Here is a 24517-nt window from a genome sequence, read left to right as displayed (position 1 = left end):
TGTGGCATGTATGCATTGATTGAATTCTGAGCAGGGATTGAATCCATGCCCCCTGCATTGGGAGCATAGTCTTAACCGTTGGACCACCAGGAAAGTCCTGATATAGGTATAGCTTTTCACTGTGGCAGTGACATTATAGCAAAAGACTGAAAACAACCCAAAATCTAGTAAGATGAAAGAGACTGAATAAATTATAATATAATTTACCCAATGGAATACTATACAGCTGTGAAAAGGACAGCCTCCATGTATTCTTGCAGAGCCCTTCAGAATAAATTATTAAGCAGGGGGGAAAAAAGAGGTAGGAGACACGGGTTCGATCCCTGGGTCAGGAAGATCCCCTGGAGTATGAAATGGCAACCCATTCTAGTATTCTTGCCTGGAAAATTCCATAGACAGAAAAGCCTGGTGAGCTACAGTTTATGGGATCTCAAAGAGTCAGATACAACTGAGTGACTGATTATACATGCATAGATAGAAAGCTATATGGTATAAGAATAGTTGTGATATAAGAATATATGCATTCACTAAAAGAAATACTGGAAAGAGAAATAAGAAATTAATAAACCTGGTTACTTACGGGGAAGGTGTAGAGTGGTGTGAAAGGGGACAGGAATGAGAGTAACTCTTCAATGTGTTTCTTTTCATAGTATTTGATTTTTGAACCATGTAAAAGTATTTCTTCAAAGATTCAAAAATTTAATATTAGTTTAAAAACACTGATTTTAAAAATAAAATAGTGGATTTATTAACATAGTAATGTTAATTATAATATATAACTATACAATATAATTAATTATAATTAATAGTAACATATTAATTATAAAATAATATAACGGTAAGTTAAAGTTGTAAAAGTCAATGTCTCCTGTCAATAAACTCTTTGATCACTGAATTTTCTAATTGACTCTTTCCTCAGGAAGTCTATCAGTTCTCAAGAATTTAATAAACATCAATTTTGAAATATTTTCAGAACTGTTTTGCCTAGGTCATACACTTCCTCTCCTTACCTGTAGAAAGCAATCTTGCTGCACTCTTTGAAAACGTTTTTATCCACAGCTTCATCTTCAACACTAAATAAAAAGACATTTTAAGAAATTTGTTTTACACTGGGTGTGTGAATCCAATTTTTGTACCTTCTCTAACTATAATATAAACATGGGACATATATCACTGTGATACCAAATTGTGTCAAGGCCGTAACATAATACGATAATGTGTTTGTAATATTGTTTAGTAAACCACCCAAGGTAGACAACAAAACATGAAGTTCTAGGATTTCTCTGAAAGCAAAAGAAAAAGAGCACTGTCACTTATGAGAAAGGGTTCTTTAAAAATAATGACTGAAGGCTATGATTAAAACAATAAAATCTGAAGAAGTAAAAACAAAAAAACCTCAAACCAAACCAATAAAAACAACCCACCCACCTGTTTATTCAATAAAGTACTTTCAGAATATTCTTTCTTAGTGTTCGGCTGTGAGGAACATATGAAGGACGGTATTCAAGCTTTCTTTGAGATCCTAACCAACATCATAAATCAATCTGACAAACACTGTAACAGAGGCATGTGTAAGGTGCTAGAATAGGCATACAAACAGATGAAGAAGGAAAATCCTTTGCTTTTTAAGATGATGCTGACAATTTAGGGGCCAATGTTTTTTAAAACTGAGTTTCCAAAAAAGCTGTTTCTGGAAGAGAACATGATCAAGATGTACATATACTTCAGGACATGTATTTAACATACACCAATTAAAACAACTACTTGCTCTAAGTAAAGAAATAAAACCACAGTGATTTTCATGGAGACACGTAATGAACACATCTGTAATAAGCATGTCCATGATTGTGTAGAAAGCTATGACTGAACACCAATTTCAAAATATTATGAAAATGAGCCCAGACAATACCCTTGGCCATGGTTTATCACAGAAGTAATCAAATCCTTCATTGACTCAATCTTTGTCACCGTTTCTTTTAATCAAGTGTGTAAAGATTAGAGAAATTTGCAATCTCTTTTCAGTTTTGAAGAATGAACTCTGCAATGATATAGGAAGAGGTGTATTTAGCTGAACTTGGAAAGCAGCATGTTTGAAATTCATGTATTAAGAGTTATCCTGCAAGTATTTCATATGGGGCTATTTATATCAATTAATTCCCTGCGGAATTGAGAAGGATAGAAATTAAGTACACAAACATAAAACAGGCAAATAAGATGTGCAATCAATCACTCAATAAATCTTCAAATCCAGAATGCTGTTTTCAGGTACTATCTATCCCCTGCCTCCGCAGACCCTGGAGTCAGTTCCTGCTGGACCACTGGACCTTTACCTGATTTCCTCTTTCTCAGCTGATTCCATGGCTTCCCAGTCACTTCACAGGGTCTCAGGTTTCAGGCGGTCTTTTAGACTGTCAGTCTTTCTAAATAACCAGCGCTTCACCACCAAGTTTCTGGGACTTGCAGCTCTTTAAGGAGTGACAAATCGACACTTTTTCTCCTGAGATTTCTAGACTCCAGCTAGCGTTTCTACAGAGATTTATTTGGCAATTTTTTTCTTGGTTATGAGTGGTTGGTGACGCGCTCCCTCCCTTAGGAACCGAAAAAGGTTTTTGCAGCGGAGGAGGCGTGTACTCAAAGAGCCCTAGAGGATGAAAATCAAGAGCGTGAGAACCTGGAAATGGAGATGGCCTGCGGGACTGTAGCGAGGCTTCTGTACATCTACCTCAGTGAGGGTCACGCCACAGATACTGAAAACGGACCTGCCCTCTCCTGACTTTCAGTTTTGAGTAGGAAGTGCCGGCCGGTTGGTGCTGGAGGTTGATGTTTTCCTGCCAAACGCTACATCATATTCTTCTGGACTAGAAGGGGCTTTTAAAAGGAGTTATCGACTACATCACCTATTTTAGGAATCGATTATACTCCAGTACTGCCAAACTCCAGTGATTGCTTAAATACTTCTGGAAACCTAAGAACTCACTGCTGCTGCTGCTGCTGCTAAGTCGCTTCAGTTGTGTCCGACTCTTCGCGACCTCATGGACTGCAGCCTACCAGGCTCCTCCGTTCATAGGATTTTCCAGGCAAGAGTACTGGAGTGGGGTGCCATTGCCTTCTCCGAAGAACTCACTGCTACACTCTAAATAAGCAGCCAGACTTACGGCTTTCCCAGACTTCTGGCCCCAGCGTCTGATTTTGACTCAGAAGGGACGAGGACTGGGGCGAACGGAAGGAGGAGAAAGCCAAACGCCACACTGGGTTCTTCCCTGGTCCCCAAACCCTTTAAGTGCTAGGAGAGAGAACGGCCGACAGACTCAGTGGTAGCTTTTGGCTATCATCCTAACAATCCAAGGTGACTAGGGTATGACAGGACGACACATGCGCAGTAGGTCTAAAGCCTCACACTGAGCCGTGACGACAGCCGAGGGCTGGGCCGCTGAGTCGCAAAACAAACAAGCCCCCAGAGGTTGTGAGGACCCGGATGATCCCGCCCCCAGAGCGGAGCCGGAAGAGGGCGGGACGAACCGGAAGAAGGTGAAATGCTTTCGGTAGGCACTCCACGGGTGTGAAGATGGCGGTGGCTGCGTGGCTGCAGGTGGTGCCTGTCATTCTTCTTCTCCTAGGCGCTCGAACGTCCCCATTGTCGCTTTTCAGTGTAGGGCCTGCACCTGTCGCTGCTGCCGAGAGATCCAAGTGGCACATTCCGATACCGTCGGTGAGTGTTCACTTCAGGAACAACTGAGACTGGAGGAACGAGGGGGTGGGGCTACGGCGGCCCAAGGAGTTCATGAAGGTTCCACAAAAGTCCGCTTCCAAAGGGGTGGGATTGCCGGTAGCGTCGGTGTAGCTGCCTAACGGGGACTCACCTCCCTGGAGCGGGAAGCCGTGCGCTTCTGTGGGTAGATTAGCAGGAATGTCAGGGTTATTTCTGGAGCTGAAAGTGGCTGTGGATTGGTTTCTTATTAGCAGAATCAGAGAACTTTTCACTGACAGACTGGAGACCTGTAAACTTGAAGTATAGGTGAGAATGGTTTCTCTTTCAGCTGAAGTTTTGCAGAATCTTGTGACCTCGGGTTGGATGAGAGGTATATGTAAATAAACATCTTTCTGGGTTTTTCCTCTGCACTTTTTTGTTAATGGATAGTTCCACTTACGAAGTTGGTTGATTTCGTTTGGACTTGGAAATGGTTAATCTAAGCTCTGCCATGTAATTGGGAAGCCTAGGCACTTAAAATGATGTATTCTAACATGAGAATGTTGAAAACGGAATAAACAGTATGCTAAAATTTCTTATGGTAAGTTAGTCTTTCTTAAGGACAATTGACTAGATCCTTTCTGCCTTTTATCACCCTTTCGAAACCCCATTTGAGTAAGAACTGTAGTCCTGTGAGCCGACAGATCAGGTGCTGGCTGGAAATGCCCGAAAGCATTAGTCTTATTAAAACCACAGTGGCCTTTTTGTTCTGCTCTGCTCACTGGTCATATTACCTAAATCTTTTTTGAGCTTTTGATATGGCAAGAATTACAGCTTTTGGTCATTTTGTGAAGATCTTCAGGCTCTCAGTTTTAGGTATTTACATGTTATTTGTAAAATGGTTGATAGTTAAATCTGGCTGTCTGCTCGTAGAATAGTTTATTTGAAGCACTGAAGGGTTATTCTGGACGGTGATTAATGAGTAAAGGGAATTAACTGATTAAGAAATACCTTCCAGAAAGATTGAAGTTAGGTTAGGATTTCTAGTAGCCTTCCTTCTAAAGTCCTTGCTTCATGGCCTGTGGGGAAAAAAATCATGTCTCTACACCAAGCAGCAAAATCCTTTAGTTTTGTTATGACTGGATTTTACTAAATGGAAGGATATTGATGTCTTGTGTGTGTGTGTTAAGAAAACTAACTTCAACATTTTATAAATTTATATTTTTGTATCAGTTATATTCTGCCTTCTGAATGAAAGTGATTCTTACGCTAATTATCTCTCCTTTATCTTTGCAGGCGAAAAATTATTTTAGTTTTGGAAAGATCCTCTTCAAAAATACCACTATCTTCCTGAAATGTGAGTTTTTGCATTTCATGAAGTTTTTATTCGAGTTTTTGAGTGATCTTTAAACTTTTAAATTACCTGTTTTCTACCTCTGATAATTAACACTCAACATAAATTCTGAAATTTAACAGTTCAGCACTCTCTAGGTATAAACTTACATAGTGTGACTAAGGTCCTTCACTGAATAATCTTCAGAATACTTACTTCTGTGAACTTTATTTTCTTCTCTTGTTTTTCTGGTGTTTGCAGTATATAGTAGATAAGTTGTTTTGGTTGACTGCATGGATTTTAATCTGTTCTGAGTCATAGAGGTAACTGCTGAGTTTACTTTTGTGTGCTTGTTAGAAGTTTATTGGACATATGACCTAGGTTTGTCAGACCATTGGCTCTGCACAAATACGTTCGGTAAAGCTCTTGTTTGCAGAAGGAGTATTTTACCACTTGGATCTTTGAAAGAGGAAGCTCAACAATAATTACCAGGAAATAGGGATTATGTAGAACAAAACCAGTCTGTCCAGTGGGAAAGCCACTGTATCTGAATCCAGAATAACCCATTGTTTATTATAGAAAAGCTTCCTTTTATTTCTGAAACTGGCTTTATTTTTAGAGAATGCATGATCATGGGCAGCTCCATTTCAAGATAAGGACTAAAAATCCAGATCGTCCATGTGTGTTCCTATGCGTATTTCTCCTTGTGAAAGTGCAAAGTTATGTCATAGTTGGATGATTTTATTCTTTTAATCATTTAGTAAGTAGTTATTGAACACATATTAATGTGCCAGGCACTGTTTTAGAAAGGAAGTGATAGAAAAGACTTTTTCTTTTAGTGAGCTTACAGTCTAGTGGGACAGGGGGGTCAGGTAGAATTTCTGTGAAGAATATACTGTTTTCATGAAAATATGATCTCGGCTAATGACTTAAGTTTGATTTAAATCAAATCTACTGTGGCACACTGGTCTTTCTTGTGAGGTTTTCTTACTAGAAAAGAAGAGCTTTTAGGGATAGCAGTATTTTGTCTTTTGGAATAGCCTGACAGCCTGTGTGCTAGTCTGTCCTTTTATTATATACAGTTTCTTTTTACCTGCGTTCTGTTCTAATGGTTTTTGTAGTGGTTTTTAGCCAAGCTGCGTATTTTGAAATGTTGATGTTTCTCTGTTTTTAGAGGAGTTGAGGCTTAAAATTGTCTTTCACTTTATTACTTCTGTGTTTTCTTATACTTAATCTTGTCTCTGATTTTATGCTTTTGTGGGTATGGTACACTATAGATTTCCTTGAAATTGGCAGGACCGTTTTCATTGTCCCTTAAAGCCATTCATTTAAAGTTCTGTGTCTTGGGAATTCCCTTGTGGTCCAGTGTTTAGGACTCTGAGCTTTCACTGCTGAGGGCCAGGGTTGAATCCCTGATTGGGAAACTAAGATCCCACAAGCCTTGCGGCATGGTCCCCCTAAAATTCTATGTCTTTTAACATAAATAGTAGTGTTTTTGCAGGCACGTTTCCCTGCAAATCTCCTTTTTAGGGGATTTTTCTTACTGGTTTTTATTTAATTAATTCCTTCTCTTGATTCTTCTGTGTAGTTCATAACAAGATTGCAGTATCCTTTTTAGCATTTCTATACATTCTATTCAACACATCAGATTTTTTGTGTATTTTAGTTAAGCCTTATAAAACTGTGCCACTTAAAAATTAGTTTGAGAAAACCACTTCAAACAGAGAAAAGGAAAAGGTTGTAATTTTAGGTGTGCTTCTTAAGAACCAGAAGTAGGTTCCTAGATATAGTTGTGTTTACCTTTGTCACATTTGCACAAAGTAGGTATGGTTAGTATGTTTTTTCATTTTCTGCTGGAACAAAGATAAAAGGGAATACTGACTTCCCCCAGGATGACAATCTAATAGACTCCCAAGTCTTCAGACTTAGGCTTTGGTTCATTAGGATATTGTTCTCCAAATTATGTTTAATAAGTTACGTGAGTGAGACTTATGTGATTTCATGAGGTTCCTTGAGGCTTCTCTTAAGGTGGATTTTTAAAAGGATCTAATATTCTTTTATCTTTGCTTTTGCTATTCTTGCCTTCCTCAGCCAGGTTTGCTTTTTGCTGATAGTTCTTTTGTATCCATTTAAGGTCTCTGAAGGGTTAAACTTTGAAGTTTTCCCTCAGTGAAATTATTTCCATTATTGTCTTGTGACATTTCCAATGTTGTTATTCTTTGAGTCTTCAGCTAGAATCCTTTTTAAGACTTTGCTTACGAGTCTTCAGTAATTTGTTCCCTTCTGTTCCCCTCTTTGGCCTAACACAGTGCCATGTGTCTTTGTGTACTTAAGTGCTTTGCTTAGTAAATATTTATATGATAATAGATGACTGAAATTTATTACTTCATTACGTTCTGTTTGGAGAAAGGATGGTCTTATAAGTATCCTGGTTTAGCAGGAAATGGAATATGGGGTAATAATTTAGGAAACATACTTTGGCAATTAAATCATCTTTTATTCACAGAGATTTCTTCTTTTATAGTTGATGGAGAGCCTTGTGATGCATCTTTGAATATAACGTGGTATCTGAAAAGTGCTGACTGTTACAATGAAATCTACAACTTCAAGGTATAGAACATAAAATTACAGACTTTTCTTTGAGTTTATTTAGAGATCCTTGGGTCCCCACCTGGTAGTGGAGAGAGTGTCATGTAGCTATGGAAGAGAAGAACTGGAACTGGAATTATACTTTCCAATTTGTAGGCATACTTGTACTATCAGTTCTCAAAACTTTTGGTCTCAGAACTTTGCTACATTCCTAAAAATTGCTGTAGATACCCAAAAAGCCTTTATTCATGTGGGTTACTATATTAGAAATTAAAACAAAAATACATAAATATATATTAATTTATTTTAAAATAGCAATGATAGACTCATTGCATGTTAATATAAAAAGCACATTTTTTAATGAAAAATAATTAATTTTCAAAAAACTGGGTGCAGTGGTGTTATTTTATATTTTTGCAGATCTCTTTATTTAATGTCTGAACTTCCCTGGTGGCTCAGATGGTAAAGTGTCTGCCTACAATGCGGGAGACCTGGGTTCAATCCCTGGGTTGGGAAGATCTCCTGGAGAAGGAAATGGCAACCCACTCCAGTATTCTTGCCTGGAAAATCTCATGGATGGAGGAACCTGGTAGGCTATAGTCCATGGGATCGCAAAGAGTCGGACACGACTGAGCGACTTCACTTCTTCACTTCTTATTTAATATCTAGGAGAAGGAGGTGGTGACCCACTCCAGTGTTCTTGCCTGGAGAATCCCAAGGATGGCGGAGCCTGGTGGGCTGCCGTCTGTGGGGTCGCACAGAGTCGGACACGACTGAAGCGACTTAGCAGCAGCAGCAGCAGTGTAGTAGAAGATAGCTAGATTCTTATATCTTCTTCACTCAGTCTGTTGTGATGTGTTATTTTGGTTGAAGTGTATGCACAAAATGTGGCCTCACACAGATATGTAGTTGGAAAAGGAATGGTATTTTAATAGTATTTTCAGGTAATTGGATGATTACTTTTGCACTATCAGCACAAGGCAAATAACAGATGACGACCATGAAAATAGTTTTGCCTTCTTAGATGCATGGAAGTGTCCATGGACCACACTTTCAGAATTGCTGTAGTACAATGTACATGAGCATTGAAGATACACAGCTCCTGGATAGATTTTTTATTCTGTTTTCATCCAGCTGTTTGTATTATTTCATTTTTTACATTTCGCCTACATTCTTGAGGTTTCTTTTGAAAAATAAAGTACTAGTCTTTAAAAAATATCTACCATCCAGTTGGTTTTTTAAACCCTAAGCATTTTTAATTTCTACCCAGTATTAGGGTTTTGGTGGTGATTGTTTTGTTTTTTTTTTACAGAACACTGGGTAAGATTGGTATGATGAGGACTGTGTGTGTTAGTCGTTCAGTCATGTCTGACTCTTTGCGACCCCATGAATTTAGCCAGCCACGTTCCTCTGTCCTTGGAATTCCCCAGGCAAGAATACTGGAGTGGTTTGCCATTCCCTTCTCCAGGGGATCTTCCCACCCAGGGATCGAACCTGGGTCTTCTGCGTCTCCTGCATTGGCAGGCATGTTCTTTACCACTAGCACCGCCTGGGAAGCCCCGTGATGAGGACCAAAAGGATTGGAAAATTTAGAAGTCTTTCTAGAGTATGGTTTGAAATATCATTGATCCTTTTCTCCTAATCAGTCAATCACTAGTTTAAAAGCTCATACAGTTGAAGATTGTGATAAAAACTGGTCAAGAGCTTAGCAGATTCAGTCCTCATGAGTAGTAAAGAATGTAAAAATTATTTTGAATTGCCATAGGACAGAATTATGGAAATAATAAGCAGATAGTTGGAAGTGTGAAATTGCAGCTTAGGAAAATAGAGAGTGAGATTAGAGATCTTGGTATGGGAGAAGAATCACAGAACTGATGAAGCCACAGAAATGATGAACTTTTTCAGAGTATTAATAGTGGGCTGTGAATGGCTGCAGCAGTTTTGTACTCTGGCATATCTAGCTTATAAGCACAAGTTTTGTTGTTGTTGGTATTGTTGATTGAGTCAAGGAACTCTTGTAAATATATTTTCTTATAACAAAACCCTCTGGACTCTGACAGTTTCCCACATCTTCCTGGAATTTTTAGAGGACCTACCCTTCTAGAGTCATAGACTGGAATTCTCTACTTGAGTACTGTTTGATTCTTGAATACTAATACATAGTCTTTATCTGATATTAATTTTAAAAATAGCAAATCCTGAACTATGTACCTAAGACAATCGATTTGTTATCTTTTAAATATTTCATGTAAAAACTAAGTTAAATACTTGGTATTTTCTCTGTTTTCCAGTTGGAAGAAGTAGACACATACTTGGAAAACCTTAAGGAAAAAAAAGGGTTGTCTGGGAAATATGAAACATCATCAAAATTGTTCCAGAACTGCAGTGAACTCTTTAAAGCACAGGTAATATTTGATAGTTGTTCAAGGGAAATAGAAGAGGTGAAAAATATGATACCTGTATTTTTGGTGATGTCCATTTCTCAGTTCTTTCTTCTGGCAGAAATAGGTTAGAAGTACGTTCTGATTGGTACATAGTGAGCTACTTAAATATTCTCAGCAAAGAGAGAATGTGCTTTCCTTTGTGTGTGAAAAGCAATGCCCCACTTTTTAAAAAATGCAGTAAAATATACATACCAAAATTTACCAGTTTAACCATTTTTAAGTGTGCCTTTCAGTTACTTAAATACATTCATTCACATTATTGTACAACTGTCACCACTAGCCAATTCCAGAACTTTTCATCCTCTTAAGTGGTTACTTTGTAACAATTAATAATAACACCAGCCCTCTACTCCCACTTGCCTTGTAATGGCTATTCTGCTTTCTTTTGCCATGAATCTGACTGTTCTAGATATCTCAGAGAAGTAAAATCATACACTGTTTTTTGGCTTTTTTAACTTAAAAAGTTTTCAGGGTTCATCCATATAGCATGTATCAGAATTTCATTTCTTTTTAAAGGCTGAATAATATTGCATTGTACATTTATACTACATTATCCATTCATCCATTGATGGACTTTTGAAACTTTCATTCTTTTTAATTCTCTTGTTATCTCATCTAGTTGATATGTCCTCAGAAAAATCAACATTTTTAGATTTTACTACTATAGACCTGAAATCAAAGGATTGAATTTTGCACCTTTTTCATATAAATGGGAAGAGGTGAATTATACTGTATATTTTATTCTATTTATTATTCTATTTTTTCAGCTTGATTGTGGGATCTTAGTTCCTTGAGCAGGTATTGAACCTGACCCCTACTTTTGAAACCACTTAGTCCTAATCATTGAAGCACCAGAGAATTGCCAATGTCATTTATTTTAATGCTTACATGTATGTAATCATATAAATGGAGTTTATTATAAAATTCTTTTTTCTTAGAAGTAGGATCTGACCCCAGTTTTTTGGTAGGATAAAATTATACATTATATAGGTTTGAAAATAGTTATTTTAGCTATAGCCTTTGCTTTGTTCTTATTGCATTTAAATGCTGCTTCAAATTATTTAGCAGCTTGCCTTGAAGAGGCAAGGAGTTCATGGAAAGTTAGGCTTTCTCTTTAGCTACTGCAAATAAAAATTATTGATAAAAACTCTTTTACTTAATAATTGATGAGCAAATGAAGTAATTGATAATTTGAACTGTCAATACATCGGTTGCATTCTTGTCATAGTATAGATTTTACAGTCTTGAAGGAAAAAGAAAATAGCTTTAGAATAGTGGAAGTAAGGTAGAAAAAGAAAGCTAGTCACAGAATGATGTTGACTAGGGGATTTTCTTTCGGTTTTCCAAATTTATCCTTTAGCCTAGGAGGATTGGTTGGCCTTTCTTGGATTTGATTGTGAAAAGTTACCTATTATATACTGTTTCCCAAGGTTCACTACTTTATATCTGCTATAAGCTTTCCAGGATTTTGGCATAAATCCCTATTCATAAGGTTTCTTCCTCCAGTCTAATGTAACATGACCTAATTACTCAGGAAGGATAATGCTTCCTCTGCTGATAACTGGAAAGAAAAGTAATTAGTGGAGGTTTTTTAACAGGCATGGCGTGTGTTGTGATGGAACAAGCAGTGGATCCTAGGGTTGAGAGGCTCAGATCCCATTTCTATATCTAAAGCTTTATAGCTTTGAGTCACAGTTTCCCCACCCTTGGAAATAGAGGGGAACTGTGATATCCATTTATCCTATTTATGTATCTTCCATCTAAGGTTTTGTCAAGAATGACAGTATCTATAATCATAGAAAAATTGAGTGGCCAATTTGGTTTGCTGTTATTTTTTAGTTCCCAGCAAGGTTTTATTCACTTGTTTGTGGTTAAATGGAAATATTTTGTCTGTTAATGTCATACTATTTTGTTTACTTTTATACTATGTTTTGCTTTAACTTTCTGTGGATTTTGAGCTGTGTTTTTGTTTTGCTATTATACCTGTTTAATTTTAGTTTTATTTATCTTTCATAGAGCTTTTCTGGAGATTTTGTGCATCGATTGCCTCTGTTAGGAGAAAGACAGGAGGTAATTGTTTTTCTTGTTACATATTTCTGAGAGTAAAGTAGAAATTCTGAATTAATTTACTAATTTTCTTTTTTCCTGTTTCAGGCTAAGGAGAATGGAACAAATCTTACCTTTACTGGAGACAAAACTGTAAGTGTGGTAGGGAATTTAGGGCATCGAACATATTTTAGTGTTCTTATGTTTGTTTACTTTAAATTCTTGTGCTTACATTTAAAAAGAAACTTAAGAATGGAAGCTATATACCAAAATGTTAATAATGGTTATCTCTGGATGATATTGTGAGTGATTTTTATTTTCTTTGTGTTTTCTATATTTTCCATGTTTGCTACAATCAGTCTATATTGCTTTGTAATTACCACCCTATAAATATTATTTGTAAATAGTAAGAAACTTTTAAGAAAGATTCTTAAACTCCAGAACTCCGTCTAAAATTATCTTGTGATAGACTATAATTGGAAGAGTATATCTCAAAATTTACCCTTTAAAAATGCACAGTTAAGAGGTTTTTAGTTCTGTGACCACCAATCACTATTTAATTCTAAACATCATCACCCCAAAAAGTAACCATGTCGTCTTTAGCCGTCACTCCTCATTCCTCTTTTCCCCCAGCTCTAGGCAACCACTGTTCTCTCTCTCACAATTTGTGACCTATGTCTGGCTTCTTTAACAATTTCAAACTCTGTCTTAACTTTTACTTGTTTCTTGTATAGAGCCTCGAGATTAGTGGGGGTGAGTAATTAGGGCCTACTCAGGTCTTGATTGGGCACATGTGCACCATTTGGCACATATGTGCCCAGCCCTGAGTGTAGTTGGAGCCTTCTAGATTTCCAGGAATATCTCGAAGCTTTTCAAAACCCCTATGGACATGTTATTTCCAAATTTTCCTTTTAAGTTTTTAGTCAGCCTCTTCATAGCCTCACCTGGTAATGTCACTTCAGGCAGCTGTGATCTTTCACAGTTGCTGCTGAGTATTTTGAAAACTCCCTCAGTACAGGGTCCTTCCCACTGAATGAGCTCTGAAATCAGATCATGTAAAAGATACACCTGAGATTGGAGCTTTTCATCACCTACCAGACAGCTCTAGTGAATGGGCTTTAGGGGACCACCAGACTTTTCCACTGGCTGCCAAACTTCTGTTTTTCACAGCTGTTAAAATTGTGAGAACTTTGGTTTTAAGGAGCTTAGAAAAAGGTCAAGAAGTTACGGTGAACAAAACCACTACAGGCTTGCTTTTCTTGCTGAAATTCAGGTGCTTTTCTTGAGGAAACAGATCTCAGATGTGGTTGCAAGTCTTCGGTTGATTTTGATAATTTTTGCCCGTATTCTTGTTGCTTTTACTGGTGAGTGTATTTTCAGGGATCTTTATTCTGCCTTTCTGGAATTGACCCCACTCTCCCTACCCTGATTATAGTTGTACAAAATTTTAACCTAAAAAGTTAGGCATGGTAAGCTTCATTAAAATTTTTTTTTTTTTAATTGCATCCATTGGGCTTTTTCTTGTTCACTGTCAGCTATTTAGAAAATATACATCAGTGAAAAGAAGAAAATAATCTTCTGTAATACCACCACACACTGATAGATTATAAACATTTATCTTCTAGTATTTTGTCTGTTTGCATATTTATATTGAATTAAAAATGAGAATGTTATGTACTGTATTGAAGCTTTTTAAAAATTTTAGCAATATAAGATGGACAGCTTTCCAGTTCAGTAAATATTGTATGGCATTGTTATTTCAATGACTGCATAGAGTTTTATTATATGAATATGTTGCAATTTATTAGATTATCTGTTTTTGGACATTTTTATGTTTCATTATCCTGCAGTTGGAAACAGTGCTGTAGTGAATATTCTTGTAGATGTATTTGTTTTTAGATCTTTTTTTCTGGTTTCAGAAGAATTCTGTGTTGGTGAACATTTGCTTCAATAACTTAAAAGTAAAAATCTTAATTTTCCTTTTAAGACCAGAAAATAAAAAATTGCAAGTCTAGGTAGTGGTGCCTCCTTTCAGACATGAGGAAGAAGCAGCCAAGTATTTTCTGTGTTTATCTTGTCTTTCTGTTATAGTCTTGCTTTTCTGAAGGTCCATAGTCTCTCTGGTATGTAAGGCAACAAATCCTTTGGTGGCTTTTTGCTAAGGCTGTGCACAGACTAACTGGCCTTGGAATAGATAGCCAGTTCCACAAGCATGGTGGCTATTAATTCTACTTCCTTGACTTTGGGGGACAGTGACTCTTGGCTTTTCATATAGCCTAGCTAAGATCAAATATTTTATATAAATGTAAGACCTTGTTAGCAGAAACTGTGGTGGTCCTGAGAAGGGCATTGAACGAAGGGAATTAGATTCAGGAATTGATGTTTATAAGTTACTGATGTCATCATTGGTGGTTTTTTCCAGGTAATTTAAACTAAATTTCTTTAGTTTGTTTGGGATATCTCTGTAAAATACAACCTGGCATCCTTTCATGACTTGGTTAAAAGTGAAGTGAAGTGAAAGTTGCCCAGTTGTGTCCGACTCTTTGTGACCCCAAGGACTACGCAGTCCATGGAATTCTCCAGGCCAGAATGCTGGTCTGGGTAGGCTTTACCTTCCCCAGGGCATCCTCCCAACCCAGGAATCAAACCCAGGTCTCCCGCATTGCAGGCAGATTCTTTGCCAGCTGAGCTACAACAGAGACTCAATTTAGTGATTTAAGCTGAGGTTTCCCTCATTAAAAAAAAGTTATATGTGAGTAATTTATTATCTAATCTACTTTATTGCACTGTAGGCCTGTTTGTTTTGCCTGCTGTGTTAATCAGTAAAAGTGAAGGAATGGACCATGTTTCTAGGCACACTCTGGAATGAAATTTTATATTTTGTAATTAACCTGTGTTCTCAATTCTTAAGATTATAAGATTTGATGTCTTCTTTCCACTGTAGGTAATGCATGATCCATTGAAAACTTGGCAAGATGCACCATACATTTTTATTGTACATGTTGGCATATCATCCTCCAAGGAATCATCAAAAGAAAATTCACGAAGTACTCTTTTTACCAGTAAGTACATTTTGTTTCTTTTTATCATTTGTGTTGCTACTGTCTGGTTGTGTCGTATGGTGGCTAGTGTCAAATTGCTTTAAAGAGGGAATTAAACGAAGAATGTTGTCAAGTAGAAAAATTGAGGGAGAGAAATTAACATTTTTCTGCATCCAGTGTGAACAAGATACAGTCTTAGGTACTCATATTTTATTAGTGTGTATTATAGATATTAGATTTCATTTCCCTTCGTTTGTTACTCCTGCTTTTAACTTTTTCAGTTAGTATCATGTTCTCAACAGACTAGTTAAAATTCAGTTACTAAGTCAAGACTTGGACATTTTTAAATTAATTGACTTGTATTATTTTTTAATGTCTCAGTTTTTCTTACTATTCTCCTTTCTATTTTTGCCACCCAGTTCAGGGAATCATCACCTGGAATTTTACAATAACTTATTAATTAGTCTTGTTTTCTGTAGTTTCTTTTTTTTTTATTTCTTCCTTTTTTGCAGTTTTCTTCCCTTCCCTGCCTTTTCAAGTAGAATATTGAGTAGAAGCAATGATGGTGGACATCCTTATCTTGCTCCTGACTTTATTGGCAGTATTGGCACATTTCACCATTGAGTATGATATTTACTATAGAGTTTTCAAAATATTCTGTTTCAAGATTTTTTTTTTAAGAATGAATACTCAGTTTTATGGAATCTTTTAATCGAGTTTATTAAATTGATCATATAGATTCCTCATTTAATCTGTTATTGTGATGCATTATATTAACTGATTTTTTAGTGCTAAATTGTTCTTAAATTTCTGATATGCCATTTTTGGCCTTGATACACACACACACACACACACACACACACATATACACACGTAGCTGGATTCTATTTTCCAGAATTTTATTTAGAGTTTTTTGTCTATGTTCAAAGTAAAATTGGCCTAATATTTTAATTTCTTGTGTGTCTTCTATGGGTTTTAATGTTCAAGTTATTGCTAATCTCATGCAATGAATCAAAGAATGTCCCCTGTTTTTATATTCTGTTGAACAGTTTTGGTAAGGATGGAATTATCCATTCCTTAAATGTTTGATAGAACTCACTTATGATAGTGTTTTGGCCTGATGTTCTTCTTTTTCCCCCATGAAGATTTTAAACAAGTGATTTTTTTTCTTTAATAGTAATAAATATTTTAGTTTTTCTATTTTTCCTTGAATTGGGATTTTTCTTTTTTTCTTCCCCCTGAGAAATTTTCCATTTCATTCAAGGTTTTAAATTTGTTGGCATAAAGTTAGTAATGATATTTCTTTTACCAAAAAAAAATTTTTTTTTAATTCTTAGTATTGCTTTTATGCCTTCTCTTTTTAACTTGCAAAATCTTTCTAGGATTCTGTTTTACTATATTTTTATCCCAATTAACCACTCTTTCACTTTGTTAATTTTCCTATTTCATTGTCTTTCATTAATTTTTATTCTTATTTTTATTTCATTTGACTTAATTTTAAACTTTTGTTTTATGGGTTCTTGTCTTGAATGTTTAATTCCCAAGACCAGAGATGGGTCTTATTCTCCATAATAATATGGAATATAGCAGATCTAGGCAAACCAGAGGTGACCTGGCAGTATATCCTCCAGACCCATGGCTTTGTAATGGGCAGTAGCCTCATTGAACAGTTGCTAGTGTTTATTTTGAACCTTCTTTCTTTGAAAAGGATGGAGAAGAAACCCTGCTCCCTCCACTTCAGCCTCTTCGTTCATCAAATGGTTCTGTTCCCCCTTTATCTTGAACACCTGTTATTTTCAGTGATCTAGTAGAAGCTGCATGCTCAACTACTTTGGGACCCAGAGTCCACCTTGACCATGGGTTCAGTCTCAGTCACTGTTCTGCATTTTTATTCTGTTTTGATATGTGGAGCTGTTTATCTTTTCAAGCTTATGTCCTTTTTGTTTCCTCTCTCTTTTTTTGTTTTTGCTTTATCCATCAGTCGTTTGGAACTAGGAAGATGATACTCAAAACTTAAGTACCCCTTGGTGGGAGCCCTGAAATTCTCTTAAGACAATTTTATCTTCTTTCTTCCCTTCATTAAGATCTTTGGTATCTTCTGTTACCTATAAAATATCCAATTCTGCAGCAAGACTTAGAAAACTTCACAGATTATTCCAGTTTACCTTCTGCCGTTTGTCAGAATGCTACTGTATAGTACCATGTGCAGCCTCAGAACTACATGTCCTTTAAATGTATCCTGCATTTTCACAACCATGATCATTTTCTTTCGTCATGTAATGTCCTCTGCCTGGATGGCTTTTTACTTTGTCATAGAAAATATACATCCTTCTGGGGCTGGCTCAGGGGGACAGTTCTCTGTTGCTTTTCAACTCCCTCTCACCTGGGGATGGTAATCCACTTGGTGGCAGAAAACGTGCGTCTTTCCATCTCCTATATTTTCCATAATGTGTGTCACATGGTAAGTGCTCAGAAAATGTATGTTGTATTTTAGCATAGGACAGGGATTAGCTTTAGAGTGCCAGATAGTAAATGTTCTCTCTGCTGCAACTACCCAGCTCTGCCCTGTGGTGTAGATATAGCCATTGACAGTATGTAAGTGGATGTGACTGTTTTCCAATAAAACTTTGGAATGGTTGGCCAACTTTGGCCCATGCACTGTATTTTGCTGACTTCTGCTGTAGAGTAAATAGAGAATGTGACAGATATTTACGAAGTATTTATATTTACTCTTTCATTAAATTAAGAAGGTTTAGATTACTAACCAGTTTGGCTATGAAATTTTTGTGATTGCTAATATGGGATGCTCCTTTTCTTCATATAAGTATTGGGTCTTACTTTTAATAGTGGTATGTCCTTTTTGCTTGATAAAAATTGGTAAGAAATATTTGTTGCATAGTCTGTATCTGGAGATAGATGTCACTTCTCAGATAAATTTTATTTATTTATTAATCATACCTAAAATTTATCCAAGTAGTTTTTATCAGTTACAATTTAAAAGTAGTTATAGGTTTACTTCAGTAAGGCAGCTCTGTCACATTCTTGTTGGTACTGTCATTTGTTTTGCTTCATTAAACACTTATTATTAAGCACTTTCTGAAAATGATATGTTAATAGTAGGAAAGTTAAGTAAAATTGAAGTAGGTAAAAAAAAAAAGCAATAGGAAAACATAGGCCAGGAGAGAGAAGAGGCAAAGAGGGTGACAGAATGAAGAAATGAAGCCCTGTACTTGGCAAAGCATGTTAGTGATGTAAGAAAAAGCATATGTGAAATATGTTTGGAGTTTAGAGGAGATGAGGAATAGCTCCAGTTGGGCAGCTCACCAGGCCTTATGGACGAAATACATTCACCTTGGTCTTTAAAGGACATGAGTGTGGGAACAGAGGACTTTTCTATTAAAAATGGTGATGGAGCCAGAGACCTCTGCAGGACACAGCATGAACCATCAGAGCACTTCATGATTGAAATGGTTAAAAGTGAATTACCCAATGGAATTTTCATTAATTTCATCAAACAAATATCAGATGATGTTTCTGTTTAATTTTTTCATCCTTTACATTAATTCTGAGAACTGTGTTTTGGCAGTGACTGTTGAAGTGAAAGGTCCCTATGAATACCTCACACTTGAAGAATACCCACTGATGATTGTAAGTGAACTTAAATTCCTTAACCTCAACATTAAATGTGTTTGACTTGTTTTGAGGCCGTATTAAAGACTTGTTCCTGAACAGTTCAGAAAATACTGCTTGTAGTTCTGTACTTCTTACTAGAATGTGATCTTAGGAGTGTCAGTGAACCCCTCCATGCCTCGTTTTCTCATTTATAAAAGGAAGACGTCAATGACTTGCAGAATTTTAGAGTTGGAGAGTACCTGATTCACTTTTGACATCCCTTAGATCCAAAATGGAGTACTTAAAACTCTGTAGTTTCTGATCCCACTTAGTATGACTAAATGATGGTGCTTTCTCCTTTTCAGTTGTGTCTGTCTGAAAACATCCTTAATCTGTTTTCAGGTTTCTTTTTGTTCATGATTGTTGTTTTTCCCTTGTACTTTTATAGTTTTCCCACTTTGGTGTTTCATAGCCTTCAGCTGTATCCTAACCCTGCCTTGCCTTTTTTCCTCCTTGTGTTGTCTTCATTTAAATAATTTTTGATTGTGAGCTGAAAAAAACCTTTTAATACAGAAGAGTGGTCACTCTTGATGACAGGTCCTGAGGCAGTCTCCCTCTGCCCAAGAGGAGACAATTTTTTCATCTTAGTATTGAACTTCACAGAAATAAATAATAATTTTTTAAATAGAAGGTGTAATATGTATATTTTTTATAATATGTTAGGACTATGTGTAGATTCTAAATTGGCTCTTGGCCCTAATCCTTCTTTTTTTCTTTTACCCACTTGGATGACAGTTTTTCATGGTGATGTGTATTGTATATGTCCTGTTTGGTGTTCTGTGGCTGGCATGGTCTGCTTGCTATTGGAGAGATCTCCTGAGAATTCAGTTTTGGATCGGTGCTGTCATCTTTCTGGGAATGCTTGAGAAAGCCGTCTTCTATGCAGAATTTCAAAACATCCGATACAAAGGAGAATCTGGTATGTACCGAAAAATGTTTGCCAGTTTGTGAGTGATTGGTAGGTGAGACTAAAGAACAATTTTCCCAAGGTCAGCAGTCATTAAGTAGATGTGGCTTTTTAGTTTCTTGATTATGATAACAACTTAAGCAGAATCACTGTGATTGTGACATGATTTTTAATCTCTTAACTTGTGGTGTCAGTGATTTAAGAGTAAGGTATGGTACTGAAGTTGCTCAGTCATATCCAACTCTTTGTGACCCCATGGACTGTAGCCTACCAGGCTCCTCCGTCTGTGGGATTTTCCAGGCAAGAGTACTGGAGTGGGTTGTTATATCCTTCTCCAGAGGATCTTCCTGATCTAAGGATTGAACCCAGGTCTCCCATATTGTAGGCAGACACTTTACCGTCTGAGCCACCAGGGAAGATTTAAGAATAATTTTATTGAAATATACTAAAAAACGTTGCAACAGTAGTGGCCATTTTGGGAATATTTTCACCATCATTGAATCTCAGTTGCTGTTGATTTTTAAGGTACCATTATTACATGCATCTAAGAAATAAGAAAGAAAGTAAATACTACTAATTTAATTGTAAGATGCCATTGATTGTAAGACACACCTTGATTTCAAAGCTTCTTTAGAGGTGTGGGGGTGGTATCTATTTGGTAAAATATAGTAATACCGTGAAAATAGAAGAGTATTTGTGGTTTAATAAGGTGAACAGATAATGATAGAAATTGTTTTGTGCTGAAGTGTTTTTTGATAGCTTCAGTTCTCTCATCAGACCATACATATAATTATTTTTTTCATTTAATTATTAGTAACTGTTATTGTAAGATATACTAATTAGATCTTTCCCTAGTCTTTGAAATGGCTTGAAAATAATAGATGTAAAAAAGAGTTGAAAATTCTGTGTTTGTGTTTTGTGTTTTCTGTGCTATATTTCACAGTTGTTTTTTTTTAATGGGAGGAATTCTCCTTAGATGCTATAAATTATTCAAATAGGGTAAGGTATTCTGAGGTTTTAGTGATGTGGGAGGTGGAGAGGGAAAGTAAATTGACACACCCAGGTTACTATCCACATGAGGAAGATCCTAAATAATATCAGCTTCTACTGGTAAACATTGGCAGAATCGATATTCTTTTCAAGTAGGACTGATGTCAGTGTTTGTTCTGAAGAATGTTAGAAATCTACATTTTGGGTCTACAGTTGCACCTTTTCCCAAACTTGGATTACATGCTGCAGTGTTTCTCTGTTTTTTTCTTTCTCACAGTCCAGGGTGCCCTAATCCTTGCAGAGCTGCTTTCTGCAGTTAAACGCTCACTGGCTCGAACCCTGGTCATCATAGTCAGTCTGGGATATGGCATAGTCAAGTAAGTATTGCCTTTAAGTGTTGTCTTCCTATATGGAAGAGCAAATTAAAATGCTGATTAAATTGAAACAGTGTTTCAGGTTCTCAATGTAGTTCTGAAAGAGTTTATATAAGAGATAGATATGAAGTCAAAAACATCTGAAATTTTTTAGATTCGCAGAAGTTGGAAAAACCTTAGTGTTTGATTTCACTGGTTAGAATTCAAGGAGCATCTACAGGAAACCTGCAATTTAGCAAATGACATTGAAACATCAAACTTTTAGAGTAAACTTATTGTCTTTACTCTTCCAAAATATTCTTGCAAATCAGATTTTTTGAATAGGTAGAGTGTTCTTGGGTGCCTTCTATATATTAGACTTTGTTCTAGGTCCTAGGGATACAGCAAGAAAACAAAAGACTTGGAGCTTACATTTATGGGGGGGCTGGTGCACAGACAAAGGTATTTGAGTGAGAAATCTAATGTGTCTGTGAGCAGATAAAGCAGGGAAAGGGTATAGAAAGTTCTAACCAGGAGGGGGAGCTTGAAATTATAATTATGGTGGTCAAGGAAGGCTTCACTTAGTGACATTTAAGAAAAGATCCAGGTTAGTGAAAGAACTATATATACATCCAGGGGAAGAGATGCTAAGATGTGGTCAGATTCTTTTATATTTTGAAGATAGAGAAAATGGACTTTGCTGATAGAGCAAATATATGATATGAAAAAAACGAATCAGGGATGATGCCAACGATTAATGTTTTGCCCTAAGCAAGTAGAAGGATGGAAGTGAAATTAACTGAGTTCAGGAAGATTTTAGGTAGAATAATTTGGAGTAGAGCCAGGATTAAGAGTTCAGATATCCGAATGAGGGAAGTAGGAGGAAAAAATTAGGGCAGAGATATAAATTTGGCAGTCATCAGGGCATCAGTTCAGTTCACTTCAGTAGCTCAGTTGTGTCTGACTCTTTGCAACCCCATGAATCACAGCACGCCAGGCCTCCCTGTCCATCACCAGCTCCCGGAGTTCACTCAAACTCATGTCCATAGAGTTGGTGATGCCATCTAGCCATCTCATTCTCTGTCGTCCCCTTCTCCTCCTGCCCCTAATCCTTCCCAGCATTAGGGTCTTTTCCAATGAGTGGCCAAAGTATTGGAGTTTCAGCTTTAGCATCAGTCCTTCCAAAGAACACCCAGGACTGATCTCCTTTAGGATGGACTGGTTGGATCTTCTTGCAGTCCAAGGGACTCTCAAGAGTCTTCTCCAACACCACAGTTCAAAAGCATCAATTCTTCGGCGCTCAGTTTTCTTCACAGTCCAACTCTCACATCCATACATGACCACTGGAAAAACCATAGCCTTGACTAGACAGACGTTTGTCAGCAAAGTAATGTCTCTGCTTTTTAATATGCTATCTAGGTTGGTCATAACTTTCCTTCCAAGGAATAAGTGTCTTTTAATTTCATGGCTGCAGTCACCATCTGCAGTGATTTGGGAGCCCAAAAAAATAGTCTGACACTGTTTCCACTGTTTCCCCATCTATTTCCCATGAAGGGATGGGACCAGATGCCATGATCTTAGTTTTCTGAATGTTGAGCTTTAAGCCAACTTTTTCACTATCCTCCTTCATTTTCATCAAGAGGCTTTTTAGTTCCTCTTCACTTTCTGCCATAAGTGTGGTGTGATCTGCATATCTGAGGTTACTGATATTTCTCCTGGCAATCTTGATTCCAGCTTGTGCTTCTTCCAGCCCAGCGTTTCTCATGATGTACTCTGCATATAAGTTAAATAAGCAGGGTGACAATATACAGCCTTGACGTACTCCTTTTCCTATTTGGAACCAATCTGTTGTTCCATGTCCAGTTCTAACTGTTGCTTGCTGACCTGCATACATGTTTCTCAAGAGACAGGTCAGATGATGTTATTTAAAGCCTTGAGATAGGATGTGACCATCAAGGAAGTGAGTGTATATAAAGAGGTCAAAGGATTGATCCCTTGAACTATTATTATTTAGAAGTCAACGAAGTGAAGTAGAATTGTTGTAGTTCAGTTACTCAGTCATGTCCAACTTTTTGCAACTCCATGGACTGCAGCACAGCAGGCTTCTCTGTCCTTCACCATCTCTCAGAGTTTGCTCAGACTCAACGTCTGTTGAGTCAATGGTGCCATCCAGTCATCTCATCCTCTTTCATCTCCTCCTCCTGCTTTCAATCTTCCCCAGCTTCAGGGTCTTTTTAGGGCAGAGGAAATAGAGAAGTGACCAGTGAAGTGGGAGACGAAGCTGAAGACTTTCGAGAAGGGAGTGATTAATTGTGTCAAGTAAGAGGATTGAGATGTGAACATGGGCTTTAACTACATGAATGATATTAGTGACCTTAAATAAGAATGGTTTTGGTGAGGAGCAGAACAGAAAGCTCGATTGGAGTGAGTTTAAGAGAAAATAGGAGGAATTCTTTTAAATAGGGGAGAGGAATTAGGTATCAGTTCAGTTCAGTCGCCCAGTCGTGTCTGACTCTTTGCGACCCTATGAATTGCAGCACGCCAGGCCTCCCTGTCCATCACCAACTCCCTGGCAACCCACTTCAGTGTTCTTGCCTGGAGAATTCCAGAGACAGAGGAGCCTGGTAGGAGGCCATCTATGGGGTCGCACAGAGTTGGACACGACTGAAGCGACTTAGCAGCAGCAGCAGCATGTCCATCAAGTCAGTGATGCCATCCAGCCATCTCATCTTCTGTCGTCCCCTTCTCCTCCTGCCCCCGATTCCTCCCAGCATCAGTGTCTTTCCAGTGAGTCAACTCTTCGCATGAGGTGGCCAAAGTATTGGAGTTTCAGCTTTAGCATCAGTCCTTCCAAAGAACGCCCAGGACTGATCTCCTTCAGAATGGACTGGTTGGATCTCCTTGCAGTCCAAGGGACTCGCAAGAGTCTTCTCCAACACCACAGTTCAAAAGCATCAATTCTTCGGCACTCAGCTTTCTTCCCAGTCCAACTTTCATACATGAAAGTTTCAACATCCATACAGGACCACTGGAAAAACCATAGCCTTGACTAGACAGACGTTTGTTGGCAAAGTAATGTCTCTGCTTTTTAATATGCTATCTAGGTTGGTCATAACTTTCCTTTATAGGTAGTTATTTTCAAGGAGTTTTGCTTTAAGTGGAATTAAAGAAATGGGGGACATTAATTTTTAAAATTTATTCGTTTATTTAAGAGAGTTTTGCTTTAAATGGGATTGGGGTTCTCACTTTTGCAATTTATTTATTCGTTTAATGCATGTGGTTGCTTCCTGTAGGCCAGGAAACATTCTGGATTTCTAAGATAATACCAGTGGGGAGATAAATTCCTGTCCATTTGCAGTTTTTCTAGCATGTAACAAAATGTAAGAATAGGCATTGGTAAGGCTTAGGTAGACATGATTTAAGGCAGTGCATCTCACACTATAATGCTCTAATG

The 24517-nt window shown here is 37.2% G+C and overlaps 2 protein-coding genes across 12 annotated transcripts in view; one reads left to right on the top strand and one right to left on the bottom strand.

Annotated features, from left to right (window-relative positions):
- The window catches only part of GANC (glucosidase alpha, neutral C), a 74213-nt gene extending 70794 nt beyond the window's left edge, over nucleotides 1-3419 (bottom strand). For 2 of the 8 annotated variants that reach the window (XR_008699164.1, XM_055537484.1), the window contains exons 1-2: nucleotides 2331-3419; nucleotides 1011-1073 (exon numbers count right to left, since the gene is read on the bottom strand). Coding sequence is in view for 6 of the 8 variants with exons in the window: in XM_055537484.1 (XP_055393459.1) it covers nucleotides 1011-1073; nucleotides 2331-2359 (92 nt within the window). In the remaining 2 variants the exon portion in view is untranslated. The remainder of the gene's footprint in view (nucleotides 1-1010; nucleotides 1074-2330) is intronic. The other 6 variants (XM_055537482.1, XR_008699163.1, XM_055537485.1 and 3 more) reach the window with 6 other exon arrangements.
- Nucleotides 3420-3422: 3 nt separating this feature from the next.
- The window catches only part of TMEM87A (transmembrane protein 87A), a 39217-nt gene continuing 18122 nt past the window's right edge, over nucleotides 3423-24517 (top strand). For all 4 annotated transcript variants that reach the window (XR_008699165.1, XM_055537492.1, XM_055537491.1 and 1 more), the window contains exons 1-10: nucleotides 3423-3709; nucleotides 4985-5045; nucleotides 7546-7631; nucleotides 9902-10015; nucleotides 12071-12124; nucleotides 12209-12253; nucleotides 15045-15162; nucleotides 18728-18789; nucleotides 19549-19732; nucleotides 20988-21087. Coding sequence is in view for 3 of the 4 variants with exons in the window: in XM_055537492.1 (XP_055393467.1) it covers nucleotides 3566-3709; nucleotides 4985-5045; nucleotides 7546-7631; nucleotides 9902-10015; nucleotides 12071-12124; nucleotides 12209-12253; nucleotides 15045-15162; nucleotides 18728-18789; nucleotides 19549-19732; nucleotides 20988-21087 (968 nt within the window). In the remaining variant the exon portion in view is untranslated. The remainder of the gene's footprint in view (nucleotides 3710-4984; nucleotides 5046-7545; nucleotides 7632-9901; nucleotides 10016-12070; nucleotides 12125-12208; nucleotides 12254-15044; nucleotides 15163-18727; nucleotides 18790-19548; nucleotides 19733-20987; nucleotides 21088-24517) is intronic.

The sequence above is a fragment of the Bubalus kerabau genome, chromosome 10 (assembly GCF_029407905.1).
Source record: "Bubalus kerabau isolate K-KA32 ecotype Philippines breed swamp buffalo chromosome 10, PCC_UOA_SB_1v2, whole genome shotgun sequence".
Taxonomy (NCBI): domain Eukaryota; kingdom Metazoa; phylum Chordata; class Mammalia; order Artiodactyla; family Bovidae; genus Bubalus; species Bubalus kerabau.
Note: the sequence above shows the minus strand (reverse complement) of the source record. Positions and strands in the feature narration are given on the sequence as shown.